Source organism: Medicago sativa, chromosome 8, assembly GCF_051527215.1.
Source record: "Medicago sativa cultivar Bolivia chromosome 8, Bolivia_mono, whole genome shotgun sequence".
Classification (NCBI taxonomy): Eukaryota; Viridiplantae; Streptophyta; class Magnoliopsida; order Fabales; family Fabaceae; genus Medicago; species Medicago sativa.
In genome coordinates, this window is record NC_140756.1 from 43,988,460 (window position 1) to 44,000,213 (window position 11,754).

Sequence of the window (11,754 nt, forward strand, 5' to 3'; positions counted from 1 at the left end):
TTCGTTGGTTATATATTCGAGTAACCTGACTAAAATAATGTTTAAATCGAGTTATCATCCTGAAGACGAAAGGTCACACCTTGTGACCTTTCGTCTTCCAGGATAAAAACTCTATTTAAACAACATTTTACTCAAGTTACTTGTTCGTTGGTTATATATTCGAGTAACTTGACCAAAATAATGTTTAAATCGAGTTATCATCCTGGAAGACGAAAGGTCACACCTTGCGACCTTTCGTCTTCCAGGATAAAAACTCTATTTAAACAACATTTTACTCAAGTTACTTGTTCGTTGATTATATATTCAAGTAACCTGACTAAAATAATGTTTAAATCGACTTATCAACCTAGAATATGAAAGGTCACACCTTGTGACCTTTCGTCTTCCAGAGTAAAAACTCTATTTAAACAATATTTTAGTCTAGTTACTTGTTCAATGATTGTATATTCAAGTAGCCTGACTAAAATAATGTTTATATCGAGTTATCATCCTGGAAGACGAAAGGTCACACCTTGTGACCTTTCGTCTTCCAGGATAAAAACTCTATTTAAACAATATTTTAGTCAAGTTACTTGTTCATTGGTTATATATTGAAGTAACCTGACTAAAATAATCACTACAAGAAAAACACTGATCTGGGACGGAATATTCTGTCGCACAATAGTGTAAATATCCGTCCCAATTGAAATATGGGACGGAAATTGTGACAATTTTCTTTCGTCGCAAATAGTGCTGTCGCAATCAGTTGGGGACGGAATTTTTTCGTCCGTCACATATTTGGGACGGAATGTGGGACGGAATGAAATTATTTTTTTTTAACACATCTTTGTTTCCGTCCCAAGGTTGCGACAAAATACTTTTATTCCGTCCCAATGTTGTGACGGAGTTTGGGACAAAATGAAATTAATGTAAATCTAATTTATTTTTTAATATATCTTTTGGGACAGAATTATATAAAATATTCAGTCACAAATAAATTTTATGCAATTTTTAAAATTCGCCCAAAAATTTAATATATATTTATATGATGCACATTAACTTGTGTCTATCATCAAGTTCCAAATTTGATACTACAAATCATTAGTAAACATAAATTGTTTCATCATTAACTTAGCACGTAACCATCCAAAAATAACAACAAATATCAAACTATTTCCTCAACACCCAAAATGGTTAAAGTTTTAATAACTAGAAAGTGCCTACAAAATATCAAACTGTTTCCTACATTCATAAATCATCAATATTATTCTTCCACATCAGCACCAACATTTGCATTGCTTCCACGAGTAGCATTATCAACAGAGTGATCATCTTCATCTAAATCCATTAAATCCAAATCTATATTTGCATGTTTAGCAAATGCGGCAATCATTTTGTTTTGACGAGCCTTAATGGAATCGATTGTTTGTTGTTGCTCTGCAATTTTTTGCCTTAAACGCGCCTCAACCTCTCCACTCATACCACGTGCAATATCAGTATAATTTGAATATTTATTGGATTTAGACGTTGAGCCACGGGTGCGCATGTTGCCATCCAAACCAAGCCCATATACTCTACCCTTTGCATTTCTTCCTCCAACAGCTTCAATCATTAGTGTATCATAATCAATAGGCTTGGGTTGAGTACCACTCTCATCATTACCAGCCTCAGAAGGATGAGGTTGAGACTCAGCTTGTGAACAGAGATTTACAAAGTTTTTCTAAAAAATAAATAACTGAATAAATAAGATAGGCTAACAAGCAACACAGTTTAAGAAGGCAAATTAAGGAGGGAACAATGCATTGTACCTAAACAGAACATCCCAACAAACCAAATTATAAAGGCAATACATGAGTCCTATAACAAGTCACTCGATTACTAAAAAACAACTACATCAACCTCATACATAACTAGATTCATACAATTTATCCAAACCACCAGTATTGCAATAACAAAAAAGCACCAAACATATATGCAAGCCAAAAACTAAAGTAGATAAAAGGCCACAGTTGCCGATAATATATCTGTCAAACAAGCATAAAGTTGATGCTCAAAACAGAATCACAACTGCATAGAGAAAAAATAAACAGACTGTAGGCATTGTGAATTTTTTCAAACCATTTTCACTATATGTCACTAAATGAATATCAAACAAGAGCACTGATCAGACAGTTTTTCATTGAAAAAAAATAAAGAAAAGCACATAATTTTCACTATATATCACTAAATGAATATCAAAGAAATCAAAGGGACCAAAAACACCCTAGTAGACAATATTTTCTTGGACTTGAAAGATATACCTCTCAAATTAATTGGGGAAAAATGGACAGAGAAGAATAAAATTGCAAGGAGAAATAAATCCATCCAAAAGTCAAGGATAAAAGACAAAACAAGCATCTCAGACAATGAAATATGACTCCAAAGTCGAGTTTGTATGCATGTCTATACTAGTTCAGAGTTTGTATGCATCTCAGACAATGAAATATGACTCCAAAGTAGAGTTTGTATGCATCTCAGACAACTATTTTGATTATACCAATTGTTGATATTATATGCATGTCTATAATAGATCAGAGTTTGTGACTTTAATTTGTATAATGTTTGTTAATAATTTAATACTACTAGCAACTTGCTTAATTTCAACCTTCACACCAGTTGCTATATTCGGAGATGTGAGATTTTGAGTATGAGAATGGTGTGCATTTCAGCAGTCCAAAACAGACCCAAAAGATAAAGTACTAGTCTCGACTTTTTTCCTACTTACACAAACCAAGTAAAATTAAAGAAGCCAATAGCTTGATACTCACATATGCATCAGTTGATCTCTTATCAACAAAGGTTTGTGACCCCTTCCTGGTGTGACATTTTTTAAACAGTTCTCCCTTGTGTGGAATTCTTCCTAACCTTTTGTTCTGCACTTGTTTAGAGACATACAGATTGTAAGTATATTAAAAGAAAACAAGTTAAGATATTATCATAATTAAAATAGAAATTACCAATTCAAGTTCATGCTTTAGTTGATTCTTAGATCCTTGGGTGTGCAATGAACCTCCGACATCTGAATCACGATTACTAGCTGCCACACATCTATTTGTAATGTAATGATCATCTCCCCACATTGCAAGCAGTTGTGCCCACACAACTTCAGTAATCCATTTGGGTTTTTCTGACACTTTTTCACGTACTCTCGCCATTATCTTTCTTAGTAGATCCTTAGCTTTTGATTCCCATGTGGCCCTAATAGTTGCCTCTTGTTCACCAATCCATTTGTAGTTTTTCTGCAATTATTGAAAATGGGAATAGAAAATTCAATTCAAAATAGTTCAAAGTTACAACACTATGAAAAGATAGCAAATAACCAAGATGCATTACCGCCCACTCATTAAACCACATTTCTTTTATTTTATCATTGCAACATTTCCAATTGTTGTAAGGGCCATCAAAGATAGATTTAATTGCCTTCGATATATCTTTAGTCTCATTATCATCAGGATAAAAGCTGCCAAATTCAACACATGAATTAACAAATTAAATAAAAAAGAATATATAATTTACAATAAATTAAAACTAGGAACTATACATGCATATTAAATTAAATAAACAACTTGACTTACTATCCTTTAAGAGTATAAATCCAAATTTTGTTATCAGTAAGATCTTTGCCCCATGGTAGATGTGGATTATGAGGACCAGGTAAGGTAGGGTCTCCAAATGGGATAAAATTTTCAGGTTGGCTATTGTGATCATTATCTTCTTCTGTTAGTGGCACGGTCTCAGACTCTGTGTCTATTGGTGATGTTGGATATTGTGGAGTCGGTGATCTCTCTGTTATAGGAGATGGAACATGTGAAGTACTGAGATGAACACTTGGATTACTTGATGATGGAGTAGGAATAGTACCAAGAGGAGCATTCTTAGAAGTGTTCATTTGCTTTGAACTAGAAGGAATGGACGGAGTAGGAACAGTACCAAGATGAGCATTCTTAGAAGTGTTCATTTGCTTTGAACTAGAAGGAATGGGCGGAGTAGCACCATGATTACTACATGACGGAGAAGGTGTGCCGACACGTGGAGTTGTATACTTAGTAGTGCTCCTTTGCTCCACACTAGTAGGAATGGTTGGAACCTTACCATTCTCTTTACCTCCAGATCCTCTAGATCTTCCTTTTGGTCTACCAATACCTGACATCTAAACGAATGATAAAGACATATAGATTAATCATCATCAGATCCAACATAATCAGCTGGAATATATAAGAATGCAGCAAACAAAAGAAAATGAAAAATGCAGCAAACAGTGTTCACATATATGGAAGTGTCAAGACAGTAACAGACAAAGAAAATGAAAAATGCAGCAAACAAAAACAAAAGAAACAGAAACAGAAATGAGTCTCCAGGACAGTAGCAAACTATGGAAGTGCCATACAATATGACTTCAAAATGAGAACAAATACACAGCTGGAATAGCTTTATTTTTCACTAATTTAATCATCATCAGATCCAACATAATCAGCTGGAATATCTTCATTAGTTGAATCACTATAATAAAATTCTTCTAATTCTTCACTTTCCACTTCATCATCAGTTGATCCATCATTAGTTGGGTCATCAGCCACTTCTTCAAAATTACTACCATTATCTCGTAAGTTGTCAATTTGTTCAACTTCAGGAGTAACCGGTAACACTTGCACGTTTTCAAATTCTTGGTAAGCTTGTGTCTGACTTATTGCATAGCCTCTTGCATCGATTGTGCTTCTTGCTTTTGTCTTAATAACCACCAACCAGTTTGTATTATCGCGTCTTTTTTCAGGATATGGTGTGTAATACACTTGAATTGCTTGTTGAGCCAAAATAAATGGTTCATATTTTGAATACCTCCTTTGTGAATTAACTTCAACGATTCCATGATGTTTATGAACTCTTGTTCCAATGTTAGAGGTCGGGTCAAACCATGAACATTTAAACAGCACAACTCTCTTTATTGGTTCCCCTGGGTACTCCAATTGCACAATCTCATCAAGGTTACCGTAATAATCATATTGACATTGCCCATAATCAGTTCCTTTGACAGACACACCATTGTTAGCAGTAGCTTTTCCTTCACTCCATGATGTTGTGTGAAACTTATAGCCATTGACAAAATAAATAGGCCATGTGTGTACTATATTCAATGGCCCCCAAGCAATGTTATGTATAAACTGGCTATGAGTTGTGTTCTTTGATTTGTGCACCTATTTGATAAAACAGAGAAGATTAAAGTTCATAAATACTCTCAACAATATCAAAATTATATCTAGAATCACAATAAACTTACATGATTTTTGAACCACTCTGGAAATTCATTTTCGATACACCGATCAACATCAACATCACTAATGTTTGGCCTAGCTGACTTTAAATTTTCCACAAATAAACTGCAACATAAACCATTTTTATAAGTTATATTATTAAATAATTTGATACTATAAAGCTACTAGGATAGTTTTGACTTACTCTTGATATGGTTCAACCTCTTCACAATTTAAAAGTACATGCAAATGAGCTGCATTCTTTTCTTTCTCTTCAATAACTTTGCGCCTTTGTTGTCCTGCTGCTCTGCCAGGTTGATTAAAAATGGATATATGTTGAAGGAATTGATCTTCACAACCTTCATCATTTCTTGGCACTCTAGTTCTTCTTGACCGAATATGAGACTCAAAATAGTGTGAACCCAATGTAGATATCTCTTGTACAACGTATGATTCGACTATACTTCCTTCTGGATGTGCTCTATTTCCAACTTTCTCCTTTAAGGTATGGAGGTTCCTAATTCAACATAAAGTTGAGTTTAAATTTTGAATGTTATGAAATATTTAAAAATATATAGTGGAAAATAATATATGTTTACCTTTCAAATGGGTACATCCAACGATAGTGTACAGGCCCGCCCAACTTTGCTTCTGATGCTAAGTGAATTGGTAAGTGTTCCATTGAGTCAAAAAAACCCGGGGGAAATATTCGCTCCAACTTGCACAATATGATTGGCATATTTATTTCCATTTGTTCCAAGTGAGCAACATTCAATGTAGTTGAACAAAGATCTCTAAAGAAATGACTCAACTCAACTAGAGGATTCCAAACCTTCTCTGGCAATGAGCTAAATGCAATAGGAAGCAATCGCTCCATGAAAATGTGACCGTCATGACTCTTCATCCCGAGTAGCCTTGCTGATTTTAAGTCCACGCATTTTTGAATGTTTGAAGCATAACCATCTGGAAGTTTCAACTGTAAAATCCACTCACACACAGCTCTTCTTTGAGCTGCACTCAAAGTGTATAGCGCCTTAGGTTTTTTGAATTTACCATTTCCCAAATCAACAAGCTCCAACTCTGGACGTCTACAAATAATAGACATATCCTTTCTTGCCTTTACATTATCTTTTGTTTTTTCCTTTATGTCCATAACAGTATTGAACACGTTATCGAAGACGTTCTTCTCAATATGCATGACATCTAAGTTGTGTCGAATGAGGTTTGTTTTCCAATATGGCAAATCCCAAAATATGCTCTGCTTGCTCCAGTGGTGTTTCTCTCCATAATCAGTTGGGCGTTTAAGCTCACTTTCAGGAACCTTAGGAATCTTGGATACACGTTCCCAAACTTCATCACCACTCAAAATTTTTGGGGGTGGTGTATGTTCTTGCTCATTTTTAGTAAAGTTCTTCTTGTTCCTTCTAAACGGATGATCCATTGCTAAAAATTGTCGATGACAACCAAAAAATGTTGTCTTTTGACCATTCTCAAGTCTCTTAGCTTTAGTTTGTTCCATACAATAGGGACATGATAACCTTCCTGCAGTAGACCAACCTGACAACATGTCATAAGCTGGAAAATCATTTATGGTCCACATCAATGCAGCTTTCATTTGGAAATTTTGGGACTTCGAGACATCATATGTGGTTACACCCGTATCCCATAGCATTTTAAGCTCATTTATCAATGGTTGCAAGAAGACATCTATTTTTCCCTTAGGGTTCTTACGCCCAGGAATCATCAACGTCAAAAATAGATACTCTTCTTTCATACACATCGATGGAGGCAGATTGTAAGGAGTAACAATTACGGGCCACATTGAATAAGGCTTACCTGAAATAATATTTATTTTTTAATCAGCAAAATTTATTAAGCCAAGCAAGTCAGAGGATTATCAAAAAATTGGACCAGCAAGAGATAAACACAAAGAGGCTTACCTGAAATATTAAATGGGCTAAATCCATCAGAACACAAACCGAGTCTTACATTTCGTGTTTCTTCAGCAAAGCTCGTATATGTTCGATCAAAATGTTTCCACGCCTCCGCATCAGATGGATGAATTAAGACACCTTCCTCTTGAACATTTTCAGCATGCCATCTCATATTACTAGCTGTTGCTGGTGAAGCATACAATCTTTGCAACCTTGGCGCAATAGGCAAATACCACATTCGTTTCCTTGACACCTCCTTTACCTTTTTACGCCCACTTTTCTTCAACGTATATCGCTCTTCTTTACAAAATCTACAGACTTTCTCATTGATATCATGATTGTAAAACAACATGCATCCATTCACACAACAATCAATTTTTTCATAATTCAAACCTAGTCTTTCAACCATCTTCTTTGTTCTATAATAATTTGGTGGCATACAATTATCAGGGGGCCAGGTTCGTTTACAAAAGTTTACAATTTTATTATAAGCTTCTTGACTTAAATTATGCTCAGCTTTAATTGTAAGCAATTCTAGTGAAGCAGACAACTCTGAGTGACTACTGCACCCCTCAAACAAAGGTGATTGTGATGCAGCCAAAAGATTATAGAAAGCTTGAGTCTCTTCATTGGGTGTCTCCTCCATACTTTGTTCATCACTGGGGGAAAAACTTGGACCTGCCACATCCATTACCATCTGCTCATATGATGTTAAGTTTTTTCTACAGCCATTTTGCCCAAAAACAGATGGTGCAGGTTGTGTTAAAGGAACCGGTATTTCTTCCCCATGTGATGTCCAATAAAAATAATTTGTCCTAAACCCTTTCTTATATAAGTGATCTCTCACTTCATCTGGAATTTCGCTGTTTAGACAATCACAGATCAAGCATGGACATCGAATTGTTCCTTCATTCTTAAATTGATCTAATTGACAAGCATGCAAAATAAAAATTTCCACACCCTCATAAAAGGTATTTTTCAGTCCCACTCCATCAGGTAGAACCCTATTATACATCCATTCTCTATGTGCAGACACATCCATTGCCTAAACACCAAACACTTACACTACTTAAGATAATTAATTAATAATAAAGCTTTCAATATAAAACATTGTATGAGAAAATAAAATGGATGTATCATAAAAAAAATCTGGCAGAAGCACACAAAAGTCAACACCAAACTAGAGTGAACATAAACTTAAAAACCGCAACCTCCCTGCAAGTACATGAACTAAAAATATGTATGCATAAGAAAGTTAACAACACATGCCTACAGAAAAACCAAACCAGACCACCAAATATAAACCTCCTACACTATTAATTTATTAAAACAGACCCCTCACTTAATCTATTCACATGTAAGTTTATTTTTGCAGATAACGAAAACGAATGATAGAACGAGAAACAACCACAAAAATATATCCCTTTGAAACTATGCAGCAGGTTAATGTTTCTTCGAAGAAGAGGAAGAAAACACTTCACTAGAGGAAGAAATAAATGTACTTTAAACATGAGAACCAACTTATCAATTTGCAGATTATAAAGACAGTGCCAATGTATGAAAATCAACTACATATGACTGCAGCAAAAATTGAAGAGGTGTATTTTAATTTTTTTCAGAAACTCTCGTCTAATTTATCTATGAAGATCTATAAACTCACAAGAACTTATTTCAATTAGTAAACACGTTTTAATTGAGAAGCTGGTAGAAGTTAGAAGCAAATCTAAACTAGTCTTAGAACACTATCCCACTAAGTTAATGAAACCACAATTACAAAATGTGATTTAGTCAATATGTTGATTGCTAGGTTGTATGTGTAAAGTACCACTTTTTAGCTACCATAAAAGCATTCAACATTTTTTCTTTTGTTCATTATCTTAATCTTAACAGTCATATTTTTTTTGTGGTAAATATAATAGTCATATTCAACAAACAAAAAACCTCTTTCTTCCCTCAAACATTCAAATCCATATCGAGTATAAGTTTTTTTTTTGAAATGGCAAATATTATTCTTGATGAAAAGATGCAAGATGCAAACACTCGCGGAAAGAAAAAAGATACATTTAAGGAGCCACGGAACTCCCAAACCCCACACACCTCAAAAACTACCAAAACAAGGAATGAGGCTGAGCTATACCTGCTGAAACCGCAGGCATACCCTGCATCACGCCTCTTAAAATGACAGAAAGCCAAAAACCAGACCCCAAAAACAAACCCTGTGGCCAAAGTACTAAAAACACCCCCAAAGGAAGTGGCCTGTGCAGCACACCAGCTGATGGTAGCACAAAACAGACACGGGCCTACACACCACCAGCAGCAGGAAAAAAATTGCAGAAGACCCATTTCAACAAACATACAAACTCTTTTAAATTAAGTTAAACACACAAACAGACAAGCTGAGTTTAAGTTAATAGATATTCTGCATTTTCTATCAAATTAAAGGATCTTATTACCAGAAACAAAAACACAAACTCTTTTACCAAAAATCAAAATTTCAACAAACCCATTTCATCAAAATCAAAAAATTCATTCAAGAGAAATAAGTTAACAAAAATAAAAGAGAATATCACCTATATTGAGGAACGAAGCTGAGAAAGAAAGGAAATTCCAAACCTGAAATTGCAAAGAACTGTGAAGCTGATTACGAGACTGAGAAGCTGAGAGCGATTGAACGAGAGAGCGATTGAACGAGTGAGCGATTGAACGAGAGCGAGATTGAACGAGAGTGAGCGATTGAACGAGTGAGAGATGGAATTTATGGAGGGTTACGGGTTATCTTCATCGTGATTTGAACGAGCTTTGAGAGCTTTGAGTGAGCGATGGAAAGGTACTGAGAGCTTTGAGAGAGAGCGATTTGTTATTAGGGATTGTGATTTTGTTTTTGTTTTTTTTTTTGTTATAGATGGATTGTGTTGTGTGTGTATATGGATGGATTGGATTTCCGATTCAGTCATATATTTTAACTTATCTTTATATTTTTTTTAGGGAAAATAATAAATAATAATAAAAAATTAAAAATGATAAAAATTAATTATAATAAAGTGGCGCCAAGTTTCCCGCCCACACTATTCATCAAAAAAATATTCCCTCCAACAATTCCCACAAAGTTTTTTGATTAAAATAGACCAAATTGTGACGGAAATAAAAATTCCGTCCCAAATTCGCGACAAAAATATTAGTTCCGTCCCAAATTCGCGACAGAAATATTAATCCGTCCCAAAAATATATATAAATTAAAACAAAATATTTATAACACAAAAGCGTCGCAAATTCCGTCCCGCTTTAATTAATTTGGGACGGAAATAAAATTCCGTCACGACGTTCCGTCTTAATTTGACTGTTTTCTTGTAGTGAATGTTTAAATCGAGTTATGATCCTGGAAGACGAAAGGACACACCTTGTGACCTTTCGTCTTCCAGGATAAAAACTCTATTTAAACAACATTTTAGTCAAGTTACTTGTTCATTGGTTATATATTCAAGTAACCTGACTAAAGTAATGTTTAAATTGAGTTATCATCCTGGAAGACGAAAGGTCACACCTTGTGACCTTTCGTCTTCCAGGATAAAAACTCTATTTAAACAATATTTTAATCAAGTTACTTGTTCATTGGTTATATATTCAAGTAACCTGACTAAAATAATGTTTAAATAGAGTTATCATCCTGGAAGACGAAAGGTCACACCTTGTGACCTTTCGTCTTCCAGGATAAAAACTCTATTTAAACAATATTTTAGTCAAGTTACTTGTTCATTGGTTATATATTCAAGTAACCTGACTAAAATAATGTTTAAATCGACTTATCAATCTGGAAGACGAAAGGTCACACCTTGTGACCTTTCGTCTTCCAGAGTAAAAACTCTATTTAAACAATATTTTAGTCTACTTACTTGTTCAATGATTGTATATTCAAGTAGCCTGACTAAAATAATGTTTATATCGAGTTATCATCTTGGAAGACGAAAGGTCACACCTTGTGACCTTTCGTCTTCCAGGATAAAAACTCTATTTAAACAACATTTTAGTCAAGTTACTTGTTCATTGGTTATATATTCGAGTAACCTGACTAAAATAATGTTTAAATCGAGTTATCATCCTGGAAGACGAAAGGTCACACCTTGTGACCTTTCATCTTCCAGGATAAAAACTCTATTTAAACAACATTTTAGTCAAGTTACTTGTTCATTGGTTATATAATCAAGTAACCTGACTAAAATAATGTTTAAATTGAGTTATCATCCTGGAAGACGAAAGGTCACACCTTGTGACCTTTCGTCTTCCAGGATAAAAACTCTATTTAAACAACATTTTACTCAAGTTACTTGTTCGTTGGTTATATATTCGAGTAACCTGACTAAAATAATGTTTAAATCGAGTTATCATCCTGGAAGACGAAAGGTCACACCTTGTAACCTCTCGTCTTCCAGGATAAAAACTCTATTTAAACAATATTTTAATCAAGTTACTTGTTCATTGGTTATATATTCAAGTAACCTGACTAAAATAATTTTTAAATCGAGTTGTCATCCTGGAAGACGAAAGGTCACACCTTG

General features: G+C 34.5%; 2 protein-coding genes across 5 annotated transcripts; both read right to left on the minus strand.

Annotated features, from left to right (window-relative positions):
* Positions 1 to 1,080: 1,080 nt before the first annotated feature.
* Positions 1,081 to 3,982, minus strand: LOC146899306 (uncharacterized). Its single transcript, XM_085739282.1, has 5 exons — positions 3,594 to 3,982; positions 3,352 to 3,478; positions 2,976 to 3,257; positions 2,787 to 2,891; positions 1,081 to 1,699 (listed from the first exon to the last, which is right to left on the minus strand). The coding sequence occupies exons 1-5, from the start codon at positions 3,974 to 3,976 to the stop codon at positions 1,244 to 1,246; spliced, it is 1,353 nt and encodes a 450-aa protein (XP_085595408.1). The 5' UTR covers positions 3,977 to 3,982; the 3' UTR covers positions 1,081 to 1,243.
* A 283-nt stretch (positions 3,983 to 4,265) lies between these two features.
* On the minus strand, positions 4,266 to 10,072 carry LOC146899307 (uncharacterized). Of its 4 annotated transcripts, none has more exons than XM_085739281.1 (6): positions 9,815 to 10,072; positions 7,208 to 7,512; positions 5,867 to 6,824; positions 5,473 to 5,784; positions 5,294 to 5,393; positions 4,266 to 5,210 (listed from the first exon to the last, which is right to left on the minus strand). In XM_085739281.1, exons 2-6 carry the CDS (start codon positions 7,437 to 7,439, stop codon positions 4,464 to 4,466), a joined length of 2,349 nt encoding a protein of 782 aa, XP_085595407.1. In that variant the 5' UTR covers positions 7,440 to 7,512; positions 9,815 to 10,072; the 3' UTR covers positions 4,266 to 4,463. The 4 variants fall into 4 exon arrangements, with proteins under 4 accessions (XP_085595407.1, XP_085595406.1, XP_085595405.1 ...); XM_085739280.1 differs by having other exon boundaries at positions 5,867 to 7,103; XM_085739279.1 differs by having other exon boundaries at positions 7,208 to 8,246.
* Between the last annotated feature and the right edge of the window lie 1,682 nt (positions 10,073 to 11,754).

Excerpts from the sequence above, each read along its gene's own strand:
- LOC146899306 (XM_085739282.1), bottom strand. The coding sequence starts at position 3,976 with ATGAACACTTCTAAGAATGCTCATCTTGGTACTGTTCCTACTCCGTCC. Across the intron at positions 2,892-2,975 it reads TAAAGCATGAACTTGAATTG|AACAAAAGGTTAGGAAGAAT; the intron begins GTAATTTCTATT and ends AAACAAGTGCAG. Across the intron at positions 1,700-2,786 it reads AGAGATCAACTGATGCATAT|AAAAACTTTGTAAATCTCTG; the intron begins GTGAGTATCAAG and ends TTTATTTTTTAG.
- LOC146899307 (XM_085739277.1), bottom strand. The coding sequence starts at position 8,243 with ATGGATGTGTCTGCACATAGAGAATGGATGTATAATAGGGTTCTACCT. Across the intron at positions 5,394-5,472 it reads GAGGTTGAACCATATCAAGA|TTTATTTGTGGAAAATTTAA; the intron begins GTAAGTCAAAAC and ends TTTATGTTGCAG. Across the intron at positions 5,211-5,293 it reads CAGAGTGGTTCAAAAATCAT|GTGCACAAATCAAAGAACAC; the intron begins GTAAGTTTATTG and ends TTTATCAAATAG.